The 21,352-nt window shown below is 39.3% G+C and overlaps 1 protein-coding gene across 1 annotated transcript in view; it reads left to right on the top strand.

The window, feature by feature from the left end:
* PHLPP1 (PH domain and leucine rich repeat protein phosphatase 1) overlaps positions 1–21,352 on the top strand; it is a 216,508-nt gene that overhangs the window by 85,413 nt on the left and 109,743 nt on the right. Inside the window, exon 2 of the mRNA XM_023242072.2 lies at positions 20,240–20,436. Within this exon, the coding sequence (XP_023097840.2) occupies positions 20,240–20,436 (197 nt within the window). The remainder of the gene's footprint in view (positions 1–20,239; positions 20,437–21,352) is intronic.

A 21,352-nucleotide genomic window follows, 5' to 3' on the forward strand; every position in this document is an offset into this window, starting at 1 on the left:
AAGTTACTAGTTACTACCTTTACCCTCTGCCTTTAAAATAACCACTCTCCTGATTTCTAACAATGTCAGCTAATCTTTCCTGTTTTGGACTGCGTATAAATAGAATTGTATCATTGTAGTTCTTTTTTTTTTTTTTTTTTTTTTAATGCTTATTTGTTTTTGAGAGGGAGAGAGACAGAGTGTGAGCAGGGGAGGGGCAGAGAGAGAGAGAGAGGGAGACACAGAATCCGAACTGGGCTCCAGGCTCCAAGCTGTCAACACAGAGCCTGACGTGGGCCTCGAACTCATGAACCAGAGCCAAAGTTGGACGCTCAACCGACTGAGCCACCCAGGCACCCCTGTATCATTGTAATTCTAAATTGCATTTCCCAATAACTGGGTTGAGCACCTTGCATATGTTTATTGGCTCTGTAAATATATGTGTGTATGTGGGAGAGAAAGATGGGGGGAGGGTCAGTTTTTTACTGGGCTGTCTCCTTAAAACACTTATTTTCACTAATTTGTAGAGTTTTTTTTTATATATATATTCTGAATATGAGTCCTTACTTAGCTACTCATATGTGTTGCAGATACCTTTTTTCCCATTCTGTGGCTTGCTTCTTTCACTCTTAATGTTGTCTTTTGATGGCAGACATTCTTAGTTTTAATGTATTCCAACATGTCTACCTTTTCCTTACAATGATCCCTTTTTGTGTCCTACTGAAATCTTTGTCTATGTTAAGGTAATGTCGATATTCTCCTATGCTAATATCTACTTACAGTGTGAGATAGAGGTCAAGATCCCCCCCCCCCTTCCTTTTATCCATTTGGATAGCTAGACATGCGTTTTTGTTTTTAAGTTTTAAATCATTGGAAATAAAGTATTTCAAAATGTTTTATCTAATTCAGTCTCCTCTGAAAATAGTTTTAAGTGGGTTAAAAATGTTCTCTTAATACAAATAGTGATTGTTCTGTTTGTCCTGTTTCTGATAGTCTATAATATCCTAAATTGCGAACAAAATGGCTTTTTCGCCTGCCCATCTGCTTTTCTTCATCTATCCATAGAGAAAACAAAACAAAAACTCAAGCTCAAGAGTTTTATATACATCTTTGCCCTCAGAAGGACATGTCGTTTTGTTGAACACAAGAAGTATCTCTTACACTTTTTGAGGTAGTCATTAGGTGTGTCTATGCCTATAGAGATGAATGGAGGATTGGTAGATAAAATTTAGGTAAGTCAATCAAGAAAACCAGTAATTTCTATTACGTGACTCCTTTCTATTTCTTTCTAGACTGATTTTTTTTTTTTTAGTAATTCCGAAGTGAATTTATTGATAGACTCAGAAGGAAAGGAAATCTTGTATGTTATTCCTTCCCATTATGTATTATTTATACTTTTTCCTTTCCCCTGCTTTCCCCATTTTTAGGCATAACACATAAAATGATCATAGCAGTGGGACTGGTGAGCAAATATATTATACTTTCAAAATAGCTTATTATTTAGTTAGTTGACTCTTTTTTGTAGTTGTTATTTGTATTGGTTCCAAGATTTTGAGAGAACCCCTTTCTTCTGAAAGATGATAATACTTCTGAGGCAAACATACTGTAGGGAAATAAAAAGATGATAAATAGTAATTCTGTCCTGTATTATGTATACACTAATTCTGTCTGTAGTTAGACTATCTAAATGTTGTTTACAATGTTGAAATTATATCTTTGCAGATTAGTTTAACATTTGTTTTGAAATCCATAATTTCCTATTTATCTAAACAGAACTTTGCCCTCAGATCTTAGTGTGAGATTATATTCTTTAACTCTAAAGCTCTTAAGTACAGTTTTATTTTCCCTATAAATTTGTTTGGGATTATCTGAACTGAAGTGTTGTCTAAAAGAGATAAGATAAAGAGAATCAGAACCTGTTTGGGGAAATGCCAGGAAATGCTCAGTTCATCAGGAATTAATTCAAATCAGTATGTTATTTATCCAAAAGTAGTCAGCTTGTAGTTTCAAATCCTTTTCACACAAAAAGCTGCCCTTGTTCCTTTTCATAATGAAATCTGGTTTATTATAAGATGAATGTATTAATTAGGTTTTCCATTTTCAAGTTAATAATCTTTAGGGATTATTGTATGCAACCACGAAATAATTTTCTTTTTTATCATTTAAAGGAAACTCTCACATCTTTGGCCAACAAATATATGCTAATATAACATTATTGGCAAAATATGAGGTGGTGATGAGTCCTTATTAATCATAATCCATCTTAGTTTGTCTTGGAAGTTATATTTTCCATGAATTGTATTTACCCTGAAACTCAAGGACACCAAATAAAGGGACTAGGCTAAAATTTTAGGTCTATTTCAGTTGTGTGTATTGAGCAGTTAGTTCTTCTAAGGCTTATGATTTCTGGGGCAGAAGCATAAACAAGAAGATACCATTTTGTACACATAGTTTGCAGACAAACCTAGAGCCAAGGCATTTGTATCTTTGGATAACTCTGAGGTGAGAATTCAGAAATAATTGATTCAGTGGTGTCTTCCCGAGTCCTCCTCCGCGGTGTGCGAGGAAGGGAGTGGGGGAGTCCGGAGTGGTGAAGAGGGGTCCAGTTGTGCGATGATGACACGCTAGCTTGGCTCTGGCCTGCATTCACTTGGAGAGGTGAGAAGTGTTTTGTTCTCCTGTTGGGACTGGAGACATCCATCTCCCCTTCCACTTGCACCTACAAACTGAAGGCCTCAAATAAAACTGAAGATGTAAATAAGCAGAGGCCGATAGACAAGAGCTGGATGAATGAGAAACATTTATTTCTTCTCAACTTGGGGTAAAAAAGGTAGTCCTACGGCTAAAAAGTTAATAATGCTTTTCACTCCCTGAAGGAGTTTGTCACCATTAACAATGATAAATACAGAAATTGAAGGGTGGTTTTGGCATAAGAAATGCATGGTTTTTGGTCATATTTGTAGTCTCTTAGTTTATACTTGGTTGTCGTTGATCACTGCAGTCTATAATTTTGTATCCATAACTAGTAATTAGTTTTTCTTTGCTCCTAAAAATACAAAAAGGTTTAAATTTGCCATTTTGTGTATGAAGGACAAGTTATGTACAGTCCATCAGCTAAATGTTCTTCTTTCTTTTCTATCCAGTTTTTTATTAGAAAATACAATATGTAAATTGAATTTTTCTCATCATTGGAAGTGATTTCTTATTTTCTTATTTCCAGTCAATTTGTGTAGACAATGTCTACTGTGTGTTTGTCATTGACCTAGGCCCTCTGAGAATATAATATAGGTGAATGGCATGATTCTTGCTCCTGAACTAACAGAAGATAAGAAAGTTAATAATTTTAACATTGTATGAAGTATGTTTTAAGTATGAAGTGTATGTAGAGTGTAACGGGAAGACAGATGAGAGAGAAATTAATTTGATAGACAAAAAAGGCAGAAATGTGAGATATTTAAGCAGGGCCTGAAGGATGGACAAAGAATTGGTTTTCTGATTTAAATACAGATGTTAAGACAATAAGTGTTTTGTTAGAATTATGTAGGCTGAATTCCATTACAACAAATAAAACAAATCTGAAAAACTCCTCTCCCCTCAAATTTCCAAATTCTTGTCTGTAGTCTTCTTAGATTAAAAGCTATTCTGTTAAATAAAGAAGTTGAAATAATTCTTAGTAAGGTTTTCATAAAAAGAATTGACTGGGCTTGAGACAGCTTTGAAAATATCTGGTTCTAGTAGTGATCCATTTTAAGAAATTTTAAAGAAATTTTGGTGTGATTTTAAGAAATCCATGGGGTGCCTGGGTGGCTCAGTTGGTTAAGCATCAACTTTGCCTTAGGTCATGACCTTGTGGTTCAGTTTCAAGCCCCACATGGGTCTCTGCTATCAGCACAGAGCCTGCTTCAGATCCTCTGTCTCCCTCTCTCTCTGCACCTACCCCCATTGTGTGCTCTCTCTCTCTCTCAAAAATAAAGATTTTTTGAAAAATTCATGCTTTCTCTGAAAATAAGTTATTAATTCATTTTCAGATTTCTGTTTACCTTGCGTGTAAGGTATGTGTATGTGGGTTCTCTTACGATTGATTCTATTGGCTTGGAACTTTTTTTTCCTATTTAATAGCTGCCAGGCTTTATCTGGCACGTGTAATGTAATCTACAGAGTCATTCTATGTGATATAATTTTTAATTTTTACTCATTGGTAATTAGTGAATTAATTTTGTTAGTGTTAAGAGCCAAGCTAAGAATAAATGCCATTTAAAACTGCTTATAATTGTTAATATGAAAGGCTCCAAATTCCAAATGTGAAACCCAGAATTAATATAGAAGTTTTTACGTGGTTAGTCTGAGAAGTTAGTGATTTTAGAGTAGAGGGAGGAAGGCTGAACAGAAAGAACCAGAGATAATATTTGGGGGTTCAGATGCCTTAAGAAAAGGAAGCCTGTGTGACTGGGGGCATGACCAGGGCAAGTGAGAGGCTGGTGTGTCTTAGAGAGTCAGGAGAGGGCCAGGTCAATAGAAATTGCTAGGCTATCACGGACTTGGGCTTTTGCAGCCTTAGTCATTGAAGGCTTTTGAGCAGAGGAATATTATTCCAGGTGCTGTGTTGATAGCAGACTAGTGTGAGGCAAGGACAGAAGCAGGAAGACCAGCTCGCAGGCTATGGCAGAAATCCTTGAAAGACATGAGCGTAATACATCTGGTGTAGATGGAAGTGAGGTTGATACGTGGTTTGAGTTCTGGATATATCTTAAAGATAGGGCAGAGGTGGAGCTTGGATTGGATCTGGGGTGTGTAAGAGAGAAGAGTCCAGGAATACACCACGGGTTTTTACCCGGGATACCTACTGGATGGAATCGCCTTTCCCAAAGATAGATTAATCTTGGAGAAGTGGGAGAAGACATTCAGGTGGATATATGGAGTAGACAGCTGGACAAAGGAAATGAGAGTTAGAGGCAGGAAGACTGGGCTGGATATAAACATTTGGGAAGTTACCAGTCTGATGTGATGAGCCCATTCTTTGGATTCCATCCATGCATGCAATCATGTAATCGTCACCCTAATTATATGCAAACTTGTTAATAGTTCTCTAATGCTAAGTACTTTTCTAAAATAATCATGTTTGTTTGGAATCAGTATCTCATGTGATTCCCCAGTACCTTGTACTTTTTCTGTCATGGTTTCTATCAAAGTATGTTGTACTTTCCTGGTTATCTTACTAGACTGTAAGGTTTTTGAGGGCTGGAACCTGATGTCTCGTATGCCCACTACAGTGTATAGAGATGCTTATGTAGATCATACAAAACTCCATTTACTATGAATTGAAATTTAGTAGGACTGGATTATAAGTGTAACTAAATTTGCATTTTTAAGAATATATATGTTACATGAAAGCTAGAAACCACCACCTTTCCATTTTTACACAAAACTTTGTTGCCGCAAACAAAAAAAAATAACTAAATTTTCCTTCCTTTTCTTTATTTTCTCCCTGAGGGGATTACCTTTAGGGAGACAAGGCCTAAGTGATATCAGTGGAAATTAAGTTATAACCATGTAACTTTTTTTTTTTTTTTTAAGTAGGCTCCACACTCAACGTGGGGCTTGAACTCACAACCCTGATCAAGAGTCATGTGCTCTACCAACTGAGCCAGCCCATCACCATGTAAATTTTCAAAGGACTTAAAGTCATTAATTTGAGAGAAGCTCAAAATAGCTCTACTATGATTATCTTTTTCTGTCCGAAGTTGGGTATTTCTGAAGACATACACAGGGGTAAACATCGGAAAGGTTATAAAAATGAAAATGTCATGTTTTTCTTTCTAACATTAACTTTGACTCCTAACCATGATCCTTAATTATCATGCCACAGTTTGATGAGTAGGAAGGAACATTCTTCTGATCTTTAAAAATTTGCTTGATTTTAGCAGATTGCACATGGGAATGATTAATACATTCAAAAGACACAGCTCGTGCAGTCCTCTGACCTCTTACAGAAGAAAATAGCACCAGTAACAGGTATAATAACACTGAAGGCACTATCACCATTATTTACAAAAATAGGGAGCATTAAGGAGCTACTCTGTATACAGCTGGGAAAAAGTATCTGAGGAATAGTTAATGTGTAAATCACAGAAAGCTCTAGGACCTTGTACCAAGAAAGACCCTTAATAATCAGGTAATCAGTTTGTGTGTGTGTGTGTGTGTGTGTGTGTGTGTGTGTGTGTGTGTGTGTGTTCGTTCGTTCCCCTCTTTATTAGGAGTTGGATTGGGGGAAAGATGGGATTTAAGACCATTGAGGACACAGTTTGTTAACCAGTGATCTAATCTGATTTTCCCATTTTCTGTCCCCATTTGAGAGATAAAGGCCTAGCAAAGTAAAATGACCTCTCTCAAGTCATAGAGCTAGTTAGTGGCAAAGCCAGGTCTAGAATTCAGGATCTGACTTTCAGTTTAATCCTGCCTTAATTCTCATTTTAGACTTCAATGTTAATATGTTCTTTAAAGTAATATCAATGTATTTATCATTAGGCTTTATTTAAAACTATGGGGACTCTATTCTGTATACTAAATTAGGTTTTTTTGTTTTTTGTTTTGTTTTGTTTTGTTTTTTCCTTTCTAAATTCATGAGAGACACCAAAAATCAATACCATGCCATGAATGAAAGCACACACTTTTGGTCTGGGTTGAGTTTTACTTATCTCTTTGTGGAGTCAGAGGCTGTGTATTTTTTTGTAGGTGATAAACTGGACAAAACCAGCCCAAACATAGGACAAAGCCCTGGGATATGCTGCTTGGAGTGTCTAGGTTATCAGGCCTGTTCTCATGCTGTTGGGCCAGGTCCTGGCAGAAGCATGACCTTGGCATGCTCTCTCAAAGAGCTGCTTGCTGTGCTGACTTCACCGATTTATCTTACGAAGGCATATGGTACCAGATGGTATTGACGGCCACTCCAGGGACTTCCACATTTTACAGACACCAACTAGAATCCCCCTTTTTGCCTTTTCTTAACTGTAATGATAAAGTTGACAGACATCGCCACCATTTTCAATACAGTTTTTTAAAGTGCTTTCTTTTTTACTAAATGAGATAGCTTATGTGAAATAACTGTTAGCTTTATTTCCTCTTCCTACTCCTCATATACTGTGACAATTATAGAAGCTTGAAAGATGACTAAGTCATGGCTGCTGCCTTCGGGGAGTTGGTAGTCCTAGAAATTGAGGGTAAGGTGGGGGAAAGGTTGGGATAAAGATATGAATGTAGTGGTGTTGGACCCTCCGCCCTTGGGAAGTGGGACCGGGGGAGGGCTTTGCAGAGAAGTCATCATTTGAATTGGGCCTTGAAAGTTAGGAGCTTACCTGGTAGAGATGACTGGGTAGAGTGCCACTGGGAGAAGTGCTTCGTAACATACAATTCTCTCTCCCTCTGACCTTCCTCATTTCTTCAGTTTTCTTTCCTTGGTTTCCCCCCTCCTCCTCTCTAACAAAGGTATATTCACTTGCCAGACACATTTGTGAGTTTCTGATGCCTAGTATGGTAGGTGGTAATGGCCCCCAAACATGTCCACCATGTCCTAATCCCCAGAACTTGTGAGTGTTACCTTATTTGGACAAAGGGTCTTTGCGGCTGTGATTAAGCTAAAGATCTTGTGATGGGATGATTATCCTGGATTATCTAGGAGAGCCCTAAATCCAGTCACAGGTTTTCTTACAAGAGTGAGCAGAGGGAGATCTGAGACACATAGAGAAAAAGGTGAAGTTGCAGACAGAGATTGTAGTGATGTGGCTAGAAGCAAAGGGATGCTGACAGCTCCTGAGCCGGAAAAGGCAAGGAACAAATTCTCCCCCAGAACATCTGGAGGGAGCACAGCCCTGCTGACAGCTGTTTTCTGGGGGCCACTATAACATATTATCACATGCTGGGTGATTTAAAATGACAGAAATTTAGGGGTGCGTGGGTGGCTCAGTCGGTTAAGATCCAGCTTCGGCTCAGGTCATGATCTTACGGTTCGTGAGTTCGGTCCCCACGTCGGACTCTGTGCTGACAGCTCAGAGCCTGGAGCCTGTTTCATATTCTGTGTCTCCCTCTCTCTGTGCCTCTACCCCACTCGCATTCTGTCTCTGTCTCTCAAAAATAATAAAACGTTAAAAAAATTTTTTTTAATCTTTAAAAAAATGACAAATTTATTTTGCAGGTCTAGAGGCTAGAGGTGCTCCCTCTGAAGCCTCTAGGGGAGGATTCTTCCTGGTCTTTCCTGGCTCCTGGTTTTGCTGGCAATCCTTGGTGTTCTTTGGCTTTGCAACTGGGTCACTCCAGTCTCTATGTCTGTTGTCACATGCCCATTTTCCCTGTGTGTGCCTGTCCAAAATTTCCTCCTTTTTTTATTTTAAGATGAGGCTGCAGCATCCCTTATTTTAATTTTTAAGTTTATTTATTTATTTATTTTGAGAGAGAACGAGAGAGAGAATGGAAGAGAGAGAACCCCAAACAGGCTTTGTGCTGTCAGCACAGAACCCAACTCAGAGCTCAATCTCACGAACCATGAGATCATGATCTGAGCTGAGATCAAGAGTCTGATGCTTACCTGACTGAGCCACCCAGGCGCCCCAGATTTTCCTCTTATAAGGACACTGGTCACTGGGTTCGAGCTACCTTAATCCAGTATGATCTTATCTTCACTTGACTGCATTTGCAAAGACCCTATTTCCATATAAGGTTGCATTCACAGGTGCTGGGGGTTAGGACTTGAATATATCTTTTTGGGAAATGCATTTCAACCCACAACAGGGGTTGTGGATGGCTGCCACAGTGACCTAGAGAATGGAAACAAAGGAACTAAGAGAGTTTGTTGTTCACTCAGCAAAAGATGACAGCTATTGGATTGGGATATATTTGGGAGATAGAACTGATAAGAATTGAAGATAATGAGGGAGAGAGGGAAATTGAGAATGAATGGCTTTTCTACTTTGACATATATATAGTTGCTAGTCCCAGGTAGTTAGAATGATTTATAGTGATGACCTTGAATACATGTAAGTGATTAAAAATTGTATTGGCATTTCTTAGCATGTCTTACAACTAATTGAATGTTAGGTATACTATTTTTGATGGTAATTTTTACCCTGAATGTTGGTTAAGTGAGTGTTTATGCTCAGTAAGTTTGCTCTGTTCAGTGTTTTGTAACTAATGGGCACATTGTTTGTACATGTGTTGGCATATTAGCTCACCGTCTCGTTGGTTTGTTTAATTGATGGATGCTAGCTTCATTTAGAGTTTTAAATAGGTACCAAAAATATGTAAAATTGTTGAAAAAATATGTAAGACTGTGGTAGTCTGCAGGTTAATCTTCACGGTTTTTAAGTCTTCTTCGAGTACTAAGAGCTTCTCCTGAAGACAGTTAAATAAACAATGAGGTTTGTTTAACTTTGAAAGAAGTTTTTTTGACTCAGAGGGAAGTGATCTGCTAACACTGGCACAGTCTACTAATGGACCAATTATTGGTCTGCAGCCAAGCTATTGCCCTGCTACAGGCAAAAACCATGGGATGCTTCATGTATCTTTAGTAGTTTGAATTTCCAGATACGGTGCGTAGAGACACGATACTTTCGTCAGCTGGGGCATTTGCCTTAAACATTTAAAGGTCAAGATGCCGTGTTGTACCTAGCAATCTGTTCAGAGCTCAGCTAACACTAATTGCTTGATCTTAGGGGGCACTTCATGATTAAGTTTTATCGTAAACTTAATAATATACTCACCGCATTGTATGGAGAATGCACGATGGCATACCGAACAAGCATAGTACTGTAACTATTTAATTATCAAGTTTTGAAAAAGAACTGTAAAACCAAAGAAAATTAGACTTGTTCAGATGAGGGATCAATAGTGTAGTAGGTGTCCTCCCAAACTTCATGTCCCTGCAGAAGCTCAGAATGTGACTTCAGCATCTTTGCAGATGTAATAAGTTAAGTTGAGGTCATATTGGATTAAAGTTGGCCCTAAGTCCAAAGACTGGTGCCCTTCCAAGAAGAGATGCACACAGAGACACACAAATAATGTGATAGGAAGACAGAGGCAAAGATTGAGATCATGCTGCCACAAGGCAGGGAATGTGAAGGATTACCTGTAACCAGCATCAAGGAGAGAGGCATAGGACAGCTTCTCCCTCCAAGCCTTTGGAAGGAATCATCCCCACTGATACCTTGATTTCAGACTTCTGGAGTCTACAGCTGTTTCTGTTGTTTGAAGCTACCCAACTTATGGCAGACCTAGGCATGTGGGTCCATAACTAATACAAATAGTTTAGGATTCCAAGAGTAATTTTCACCAAAAGATGGATCATTGCTACTTTCAGAGCCACTCTACTTGCTTTGCAGGCTGCTGCTCAGAGCCCCTCTTCTGGAGAATTGGCTGCCATTATGTTATCTGCAAGAAGCGTGCCAGCATCACTTACCCTTGCCCCTCTCCCTTGTGACAGGTAGCACAATGATCAGAGCCCTTTTCCCCTTGTAGGTCATAAGAAGGATGGGAGGCTTAGCAACCTACTAACGCATATTGGTGTTCCCAGTTTTAGGAGTTTGCTTATGCAATATGATAGCAATTTATTTCAGTTCTAGTTAGGGTGAAACTTTGACTTCAATATAACTATGTTAGAGACATTTTAGCTACTGCAACAACCAACCATACCAATCTTACTCTTTAACACAGTACAGGTTTCTTTTGTTCTCATGACCAAGTCCATTGCTGATGATTCTGGTCAGGCAGCTCCATTCCAAGTGACTCAGGAACCTGGGCTCCTTCCATCTTGTGGCTCACCACCCCCTTGAGCCTCCTGAGCATTCTGCTGGACCATCTTCAGCTGGTCAGTGGGTGAGGAGCCTGTGCAAGAGGATGTATGGCATAGGCAGACCCGGAAGTGGCTTATATATTTCTGCCCACATTTTCTTGGCCAGACTAGTTGCAAGAATCCAGCAGAATTCCAAGAGAGGCTGACAATTGCAGTTATTATGTGTGCTCTAGGACGATGAAATGGGATTGTTGAAACACCCAACCAGTTTCTACCAAAATAGCATATATAATTGTGCCATGAATGTATACAAAATAGTGTTTTGGTGCACTCATATTTTAAAAATCATTTTAATATATTTGGTAACCATGAAGCTTTTATCTTATTGTTTTGGATGTGGGATTTCGATTTCCCAGTGTGTGTTCTAAGTCACTCAAACTCCCCCGTGTTTTGAACAATGACATTTTATATCTTGTTGCCTTACTAAAATGAAAACTTCTCTTTGATAATTTAGATTTGACAGGTATGACCTGGAATCATGTTCCATCACAATATAATGTTACTTCTATAAATCACAATGAAAATGAAGAACTGGTTTTAAATTTTCTTTTAAGTTTATTACTATTATTATTTTTTAGTAATCTCTATACCATGGGGTTTGGACTCATAACCCAGCACTCAAGTGCAGCATGCTCTTTCTCGTGACTGAGCCAGCCAGGTGCCCCTTGAATTTCTGATATAAGGTTCCACAGTACCTGGACGTTCATGTTCCTCAAAAGTGTGTTCTAGTAACTTTATCTATAGTCTGAAGAATGAGCTAGCAAATACTCTTTTCCTATTGTCAGCAAGTTTTGGAGACAGATTTTGCTCTCTAGTTTCCAGGGACACTAAAAGCGATCAATGGACATCATTCCTGCTGTGGAATGATGGCTTGTAAACGCCATTGTTAACACCTCCCTTCCTTTACTTAAAAAATAACTCCCTTGATATTTCTAGAAAAAATGTTTGAAATATTTGGCTGAGAATTCCAGGCAAATGTTTTCCTTTGTAATATAAATTAAGAATTATTAGAAGCTAGAAAGTTTGTTTTGAGCCACCTGTTTTTTCTTCCATCCTGTCTTTCCCCCAAACATATAGCTATAGATTACATAGTTTCCATAATTTGAGCCGTGTATGTTAAGAAGTGGTTTTTCCTTTGGCCCGAACATAGGTGTATATTCATTGGTGCAAGAGTTACTTGTTGAGTGCTTAGTCTGTTCCAGATACTGTGCTAGGCTTTGGACCTGCGCTTAGGAAAGAGCCACCATAGACTGTGTGTTTGGCCTACTCTGGAATTTACAAGCCACGGGAAGGGGTGAGTTGAAGGAAGTGTAAAGCCCAGGAAGACTGGAGTTCTAGGGTTCTAGAACCCTCTGAAGATTAAAGGACTTACTTGTGAATAAGTGATTTGGTCACCAAGGAATTAAATCAGTACCCTAGATCTGATAGATTTATTAAATATGCTTTCATGATAACAAGCAGTATAAAATCCATGACAGTCATTTACAACTATTTTCATTGTGGTTGCCTGGGAATTTTATCATTATTATTATTTTTTAATCCATTGCTAAGTGTTTTGCTGTTCCTCGTAGTCACAGCCAGTTAGTGACTCAGTGCAGAGTAACCTCTCCCTCTGACTTTACCCCTTTGGTAAAAAGTTATTTGGGATTGGGAAAACAATATAGAGTGCTGGATAAAGTCAGAATGCTATTTGCCTGTGTACAAATGTTAACAAATGTTTTCATCAGAAAAATTAGATGTTTTTTTTCCTCTTTCTTTTGCTTGTGTAGTCTATTTTCTTTTAATCATTCTTTAAAAACCAGAGACTTCCCATGTCGTATTCAAATATATCTACTGGTATCAGCAATCTGAAACCTATTTCCATATAGAGAGTGGGTGTGGGTTCATTTTTATTAATAGTATGGTTTACTGTGCTTTTGTTTCTTTCATATGTTCTTAGGATGTCTGTAAAGGTCACTCATTCCTTTGGGGGAAAATATTCAGTCGTGGAAGCATACTTATTCTTGCTCATTTTGCTGATTTTGCTGATATATAGCTGATTTAGAGTTGCTGCCTAGGAAGAACTGGTAAAATCAGGCTCTTTGATTCAGCAATTCGTACAATGAAAATTTGGAAACAGTCCTCAGTAATGAAATGAGGAAACAAAAGATAATTTATAGCATATCTTGCAAGTCTTTAAGATATAACGACTGACAACTTGGGAAAGTGTGTAGTTGGAAGAGGCAGGATATAAGATGGTGTGTATGTTATAAGTATATAAATGATATGCAGATAAAAAATTGAAAAAATTCACCAAAATTGTTTGTAATACTACGAAGAAAGTAGAATTATGTTTATTTTGTTGTTTTTTACTACCCTTTCTTCTAAACTTTGGATGATTGGGCTGCATTTGAAATAGTAACAGAAAATAAGTGAGGACTTTGTGGATTTTGTGTGTTACTCTGAGAAGGCTTAAAATAAAGCTCATCAGGTTTCCCATAGTTACCTATAGGTAAATTATAGGAATGGGCCAATTATGGGAGGTTTTGCAATTTTTTTTCTTGAGATTCCTAATAAGTTGGAAGGATGGTCATTATTTGAAATGGGTGAGTTTCAGACATTTCTGAGGCGACGTTTGTACAAGGTAAGTTTTAAGGTCCATTTTAGAACATCTGAATCTGGACTCAGTGTCTTTAGTGTGAACAACCTTGTAGGGGAAAAGGTAGGTAGCTAACTATTACGTAATGCAGTAGAGAGGAATTAGGAAATTGCTTTCCTCTTGGAATCTTTGTTTTTGTTATAAAACTTAAACGTTACGGACATGTGTTATAAAGTGGAACATCAACCCTAACCCCACGTCCCAGAGAGAACTGCTGGGGATAAGCGTTTTGAATCACACTGGGTCTGAATGTGATGGTGTGGACATTGCTCTTTGTAACCTTCTCAAGTCATCTCGGCCAAAGTCTGTTCTTACCAGCAAAGGGAACAAACGTGTCGGGTCTTTTTCTTTTCTTTTTTTTTTTTTTTTTTTTTTTTTTACTAGGAAAGTGGGGTAGTGGTGTGGATTATCCCCAAATCATTCATGCTTGAGTTTAGAATTCTTATTTTAGCATTTACTTATGAACGCATGCACGCCTCTTCGGAACTTCACAACCCTCCTAAGAAAAGCCTCTCACAGGGAAAACTTAGCTGGAGTGATGGAGCTGTCTAGCCTCATCACCCTGATTTCCACACCCACAGCAGTACGCATCACCTCTGACACAAGTCACAATTTTATCTAAAGGAGGGAGTGAGTATGGTTTTTCTTTTGCGAGCTGTTACGGGTATACTAGACCTTAGGCATTCTCAGACTTAATATTTAATCCTCCCAAGGCTTCCAAAGCCTCATGATAAATAGTAATTTGTAATGATTCTGAGGCCTAAATTTGAACCAAGCATACCACGAGGCCTGTTGCCCGTTGTTTCTGAGAAGTTCAGCTGTTTCTTCTCACTCGTGGTGTTTCATGCTTGAATGCTTGTTGCCTTATGACATTATCCTTTGTGGAGAAGGATGACAAAAATAAAGCCAGCTGGGAAAGCAGGTGATGAAAATTCTTCCGTCTACCAAAATGATGGTTTTTAGCCAGAAAATAGAAGGTGTAGGTAATTTGAGAATGTTGGGTGTGGCTGAGGCTTAACAAACCTGTGGACCTGAACAAGTCCACCATGCACCGTAATGGAAAGGACAACAAAAAGTTTGTGAAACCGTTACAGTGATTTTTCTAGCCAGGGAAAACAATCGCTCATCCAATGAGAAAGAAAACTCAGGAGAATGTTGAAAAGGCTCTCAAGGTATGGTCTGATTCTGCACAGAGAGATGAGACTGCCATTTCAGGGAGGGAACAGATGGCAAAGACACTGACCTGACAGGTGAAGGTTGATTTGATGACATTTCTCAGACGCGTTTTCTTTGCCAAATGTGAAGTTAATAAGGGGAGGCTACACCAGCTAACCACGTATGGCTCCTGGAACGGAGCTGAAGACACACATAAAGCAGGGGAGGGTTAGGTACTCTGTGAATTCAAGATTGTAATGAAACCCACCTTTGAAGAAAATACCTTCTCTAAATATACATCCCAAGAAGAGACGTGAGCATCAGGTATTCTGACAACAAAGGAGTAATTTTGATGATGGAATGGAGGGAACTTTAAAGATGCCTGAGAGATGAATCAAGTTCCTTGTGAGGACAGGAAGTGAGGGAAGAAAGAGGGACGAGCGGGTATAAAGGCAGCACCTGCTGTCTCGTTCATTCCTGGTTGCCTTTGTCATCCTTTCCCCAAACTGATGCACTTACTTCCTTGGTCCAGGTTTATCAAGCAAATGCTGACGATCACCTGGTTGAAAAAACATTGTTAACCTAATGCTGTAACCCGGTGGGTCTCATGGTGGTCCTAGACCCACAGCATCAGCAGAATATCCCACCCCCACCTAGGATTACTGAATCAGAAACTCTGGGTAATGAATGGAGCCCTGCAATCTGTTTTTAGCAAGCCTTCCAGGTGATTTTGGTGCATGCTGAAGTTTGAGGCCCTCCGCTGTAACTTGTCTTCCTTCATTCAGCATTTTCTTGTGGCATTTGAATTTAGTATCGCTTGTTATGTATTACGTAGAATGTACGTTGTAGTAATCATCTTCATTACTTCGACTTTTTGGATTTTTTTTAAGTTCATGGCTAATTTTCCTATAGTTTTATTTCGATTTTGCTTTGGTGGATTTTTTTCAAAAATTATATTGGCTCTGTGTTTACAGCATCTATAAGAATATGAAGAGGTAGCTCACATTTTCCAGTGCTGTTTTAATTAATATTATAAGGGAAATTGTAAGCTCCAGTGGTATTCAAGAATTTAGAGATTAGAGAAAGGTTCAAGGCATGAGATTGCTCAGGGAGAAGGGTCTATGGTAATTTGGGGGCTACAAATAAACCTAATCGAATTGAGTAGCTGTCAGTAAGAAGCAAGATTTATTGGGCAGTTGACTTTATATATTTTGATCTGATACACAAATTAACCCTCCGAAAATCTATTTAGCAGCTGGTTGTCATTTCCATTAGCTAAAAGCAGCTAGTCTTAAATCTGTTTCAAAGCCCCTGCCAGCACGTCTCGCTGAGCCTGTTTAGCCTTTCAGCTGTGAGACCAAATTCCCAGGTGCCAGTTCAGTGCTCAGGTCTCTAGACCTCGTTATGGGTTGTTGAAATCCTTCTGCCAGCTCTTGAAATGACCCTAGGCAAGTAATTTAATTCAGTCTTTCTGTCACTGAAGGTAGTCAAGAAGGATTTAAGGATTTATATGCAATAAGAAACATGCTTTAGAGTTTCGTCAGTCTAAGCTCTAAAGGTAGAGAAGGTCAGGTGAGGGTTGAATGTTTTCACTTATTCCTGACCATTTCCAGCTCTAGGGGCATGGTAAATTCTTCCATTGATTTTTATGCAGTGATCAGGCTCTCTTAGGTTTTGGTGCCGTATCATCACGAATACTTCCGTTCTCTTAAGTTGTGGACGTCGTGATTGCTTTATATACTATCCTTATTCTTGTTTGTTAATATTTCTGATTACAGTAGACCTTTACTGTACAAAGTTCTGTGGATTATTTTAGGGGAAAGTGGGTTATTAAAGTAATGCTATGTTTGGGTAAATAGAACTGACACCGACTTAGTAAAAGTTGTATGAGTTATTGCCCCAAAACTTCATGGCTTCAAATACCACACATTTATTCTAGTTTCTCGGAATCAGGAATTCAGGAGCAGCTTAGCTGGGTGGTTGTGGCTCAAGTATCCTGAGGTCCGCCGTCGAGATGATTTGGGGGCAGCAGTTACGTGGGCTTGCCTGGAGCTGGGGGATCTGCTTCCAATATGGCTCAGTCATGCGGCTGGTGAAAAGGGGCCTCACTTCCTTGCTGGCTGTTGGCCGGAAATTTCAGTGCCTCACCTTGTTGGCCTTTTCGTAGGGTCTCCAGCGTGTCCTTGTGACAGGGCAGCTGGTTTCTCCAGAGGGAGTGATCCTAGAGAGAGAGCAAGGAGGAGATTACATGCCCTTTACGACCTGGTTTCAGAAGTCGCTTCACTTTTGCCACATTCTCTTTGTTAGAAGCCAGTCACTAAGTACTGTCCACATGCAAGAGGAGTGGAGTTAGGCCTCATCTCTTGAGGGGAAGAGTTTAAAAGAATTTTATGGAGTCTTTTTAAGCCACTGCAATGATAGACGTGGTTATATATTTCGCAAAGGCATGTAATTGGCAACAGCCAAATTTGTACTTATTTCTCTGTTGTTTCAACGGTCTTAGAGTTAAAACAGGTGTTTCTGTTACTCTGTAGATGTTCCTGAAAATTTTCCTGTTCTCCACAATTGTAAATGAGGCATAAAAGTTTATGGAAAAAATGCAGTTGGAAGGGGGTAGGACTCTAAGTTCATGCATCTTTATAACCAAAATACTAACAAAAGTAACGATGGGCCGCAGGAGCTAACCCAGGCAGCCCAGGCAGGCTGGAAGTTGAGTTGCCTTAAGGAATACTAAAAATGCACAGTGACAGAACAGTAGTAATGCTGTCTTGTGGGTGCAGAGACGGTGTATTTACTGTGGGTTTTTCCCTTTGCTGTTGAAAGTTAGAATTCTACCAATCTGGCTCCTTTTGCCTAGAGTAAATCTTTATGAACCAACATAATACAGCATGTTAAAATGACACCAGTCCTCTATTTACAATCATATGAGCTCATTGGTATTAATGAATCACATACTGTAACAGAACAGACCGTAGTTTCCCTTAAATGAATAAATACTTTGAATCATTTATTTAGTAAAATTCTCTGCCGATAGACGAAACTGAAGTAGACTGCAGCAAACATTGCTGTGGTCAGGTCTCTATCTCAGCTTGAAAAACTTGCTTTTGCTGTCTATCTTTCCTCCTGCGTCATGTAAGAAATGCCTTAAACCTGCAGGGAATTAGAGTAACATTTCTAAAGTAAAAGTTTTCACGACCGATCCAACTTTGAATTGGCAGGCATTGGTCACTTGGTGTTGTCAATATTTATTGGAGCATGGGACAGTTGGAATTCCTCCGAAATGAGAAGTTTGAGAGTTGGCAGGGAGAGAGAAAATAATTCCTATGTCATAGAATAAAGAAGTCTGACGCAAAGGAGGGTGCACGTGGCTGATTGCCTAGGTGTAGAGTCTTATTCATCTCCATATTCCCCGGAGCCCTGTTTGGTACACAGCAAGTCCCGAGGGCGTGTGTGATCTGGAACACCCAGGGAGGGAGCAGACAACAAGGATATTGAAATTCACTCAGAACAAGACAAGGAGGGGTTTGATTCAGGCTGGGATGTTTAGGGCTTTCCAAGGACAGACTGATCTTACCAATAGGCTCCAAGACTATTCAGGCACTTTGGGAATTTTTCTAACTAGAGAATAAAAAGCCTATCTCTGTTGATGTGTCCATATTCTCTCTCTCTCTCTCTCTCTCTCTCTCTCTCTCTCTCTCTCTTTATATCTATCTATCTATCTCTCTGGGATATATAGTCCACTCTATCTGGTGATTTGTTCTGGGACTTTCTGTAGGATTTTTGTGGAGTTGGGAGAATTGAAGGGCTGTCTTTATGTACCCCTGTTGTCTTTTTCATTAATCTCTACTCACAGATCTACATAAATGTGACAGGTTAACATGTGTCCTCGAAGCCATTCTCAGATGGGCTAAATAAAATGTCTCCTTTGCATTCATTAGTCTGTATGTAGGCTTGTGTGTGTGTGTGTGCCCATGCACACACACGTATGCATATTTAGATCAGATCTCTCGTTAGCCTGTGTTACTTTATTACATTTGTGGAGATTGGAGTTTCGAAATCTAGTAATCTTGCGCTGCTTTCCGACAGGAAATGTCTGTCATGTAGAAAGGAGCTCTTAGCCTGGGAGTCTGAGCGTTTTCTTTCTGGGTGTAAATGAACTAGTACAGAAGGGGACAAGCGACTGACTGTGGTCTGATCCATCATTGGCAGCCTTTGGCAAGTCGTGTCTGATGTGAAGTCTCCTGGGCTTCCTATCTCTTTGTGGGGCATTAGCATCTGGTGACTGAACAATTCAGCGGGGCCCTCAGCTCCCTTGCGGGTGGCAGCTGTGTAGTTGTTTGCTGGGCACCAAGTTTAAATAGCTGAACCACTGTTACACTCCATGCTGGCCCGGCCCCAGCAAAATTATGTAGTGTGCAGTATCTATTTTATAAAACATTCTGATGTACCGGGAGAAAGAGGAAGTGAAATTCAAACCTGCTGGTTTTGTTATTTCTGCCCAAAGGTATGTATTGGGATGGTTCCAACACGCTGGATCTCCTGAGATCTATTTTTGGTGCTGGTGCTCTTTTCGTTTCCTTCTCCAGTAGGTATTAGACATCTACCAAAACGACTTGGTATTTATGTTAGTTCTTAATATTCATAAGAATATAATGTCTCTTGAATATGTTTCTTCTGCTAGCCTTTGGCAACTAGGCAAATTTCCAAGTAAATAGAACACTTCTGGCTTGGGTCCTATGTGAGGACACGTGTCTCTCATTAATTTATTTCTGAGAGTGGGTTTTGGTCCTCTTTGATACTATACATTCAGTGTCTACAACTGGCAATGTTTTTCTCCTTGTTATAATGCCGTGACACGTGAGTCACAGGAGTTCTCCCATCTAGTTGATGGGACTTGTGTGCAAGTCATTCTGCCAGATTCATTTCCAGCTTGGAAACAAAGACTCTTAAGATCTTTCCCAGTGCCCTCTTTGTCTCTGAGGCTCAGTGCATCTCCCTGTGTCTCTGTCTTCCTGAGGCACAAGAGGCACCACTCACCAACCTTCATAGAACTGGCATTAAGTCTGTCTTTGAGGACTTAACCATTGCCACCAAGTAGGATTTTCTTATTAGAAAAGTTACTTATTTTCCATCTCCTTAATAGTACGTGTACATTGAGTCAGTGTAGAAGGAAGAATGTCATCAGTTAATTTCATTACAACAGATTAGTTTCATTAAATGCCAAAGCATGAAGGTTGTTTTCCTATCTTGGTCTGTAATGTTTTCTTCCAAGGGTACTGAAATTAACTCGAGCCATTTATAAAAATCTTGAAGTCATCCCTTTTTTAAATGTAAACAAAAATGGTGGAAGATATAGAAGAAAATAACACTCGGGTTATAACAGAGGAGTTAAAATGGTCGTTTCCTTGGGTTTTAAGGAAAAAGCTCTTCTTCGCCCAAAATTAAAATGCACGTGTGGAGTAGATGTGGTAGTTCTTACCATAATTGTATTACTGCACATTTCAGAGTCTCTCGATTATAAAGTAGGTCGTTGCCCATAATTATTCTCTGTGGTCCAGGTGGTTTATCTGGTATGCCAACGAGTTGAAAACTCACTTCTTTGGACTCAGATGTTTGCGTGTTTGTTTCAGGAAAACCCCACAGCACTGGTGGCTCTGAACGGATTCAGCTCTCAGGAATGTATAACGTCCGTAAAGGCAAAATGCAGTTGCCGGTGAACCGATGGGCCAGACGCCAAGTCATCCTGTGTGGGACCTGCCTGATGGTGTCATCTGTGAAAGACAGCTGGGCCGGAAAGATGCATGTTCTGCCTCTCATTGGTGGAAAAGTAAGTTCAAAATGAACAAAATGCTAACGGGTTCCCCAGTGTTATTAAGCTCACTTTGGGCCATTTCTGTAATACGGGGTCCATGGTTTTCACTCATCTGAGGTCTTACTCAGTTCCTGTTTTGCTCCACCAGTGGGCATTGTTGGATGGTGGAGTTGTGGAAAATGGCCACGCATCGGCTCACTCGGGGCCCTGGTGACGATCACTTTATTGGTACACGCATCTTATTTACAGACCTGAAACAGAGCAACTAAAAGTCAGTGTTATATTTTAGGCTACAGATGATAAGTTATTATTTATTAGCAGACATCTCTTGATATCTTGAGTGTATCTTGTGTAGGATAGAATAATGATCCTTAAGTCCAGGGCTTAAGGATCATTCAAGCATTCTTACCAAAGGTTAGACTCTTTCTCTCTTGCATGAATCTTTGATCCGACTTTGCCCTACTTCTCTGTTTATTTTTGTTTAGTGACCAGTGAAGTTAGCATTTTTTAGTTTATCAGTTTAGCCATTCATAATTTTTGAAATTGAAATGTTACCTTGTTTCAGAGAAGAGCTGTGATATGGCTGATAGTTATTCCCAACATTGCCAGCTGCTTTTCTTTGGGCATGTTAATTATTTTATTCCTGTCATTTATGAAATAGAACCAAATTGCTTGGGAAAATGGTACATTCTTTTTTTTGCCATGTCAATTTATTAATTCCCAAGTGTTGGTAGATGTATCATTACCATAATTATATGTTAGTATTTCCTGATTTTTAAATGATAGGATAATCTTTTAATAAATGGGAAGGCAAATTTGGATGAAGAAAAGGGTGTGTGAAAACTGGGGGCATATTAAGCAAATATTTTCTTTACTGTTTTCTTCCCTGAATGGGCATGGGAAGGACGGCAGAACGTGGAGGATATAAATA

Source organism: Felis catus, chromosome D3, assembly GCF_018350175.1.
Source record: "Felis catus isolate Fca126 chromosome D3, F.catus_Fca126_mat1.0, whole genome shotgun sequence".
Lineage (NCBI taxonomy): Eukaryota > Metazoa > Chordata > Mammalia > Carnivora > Felidae > Felis > Felis catus.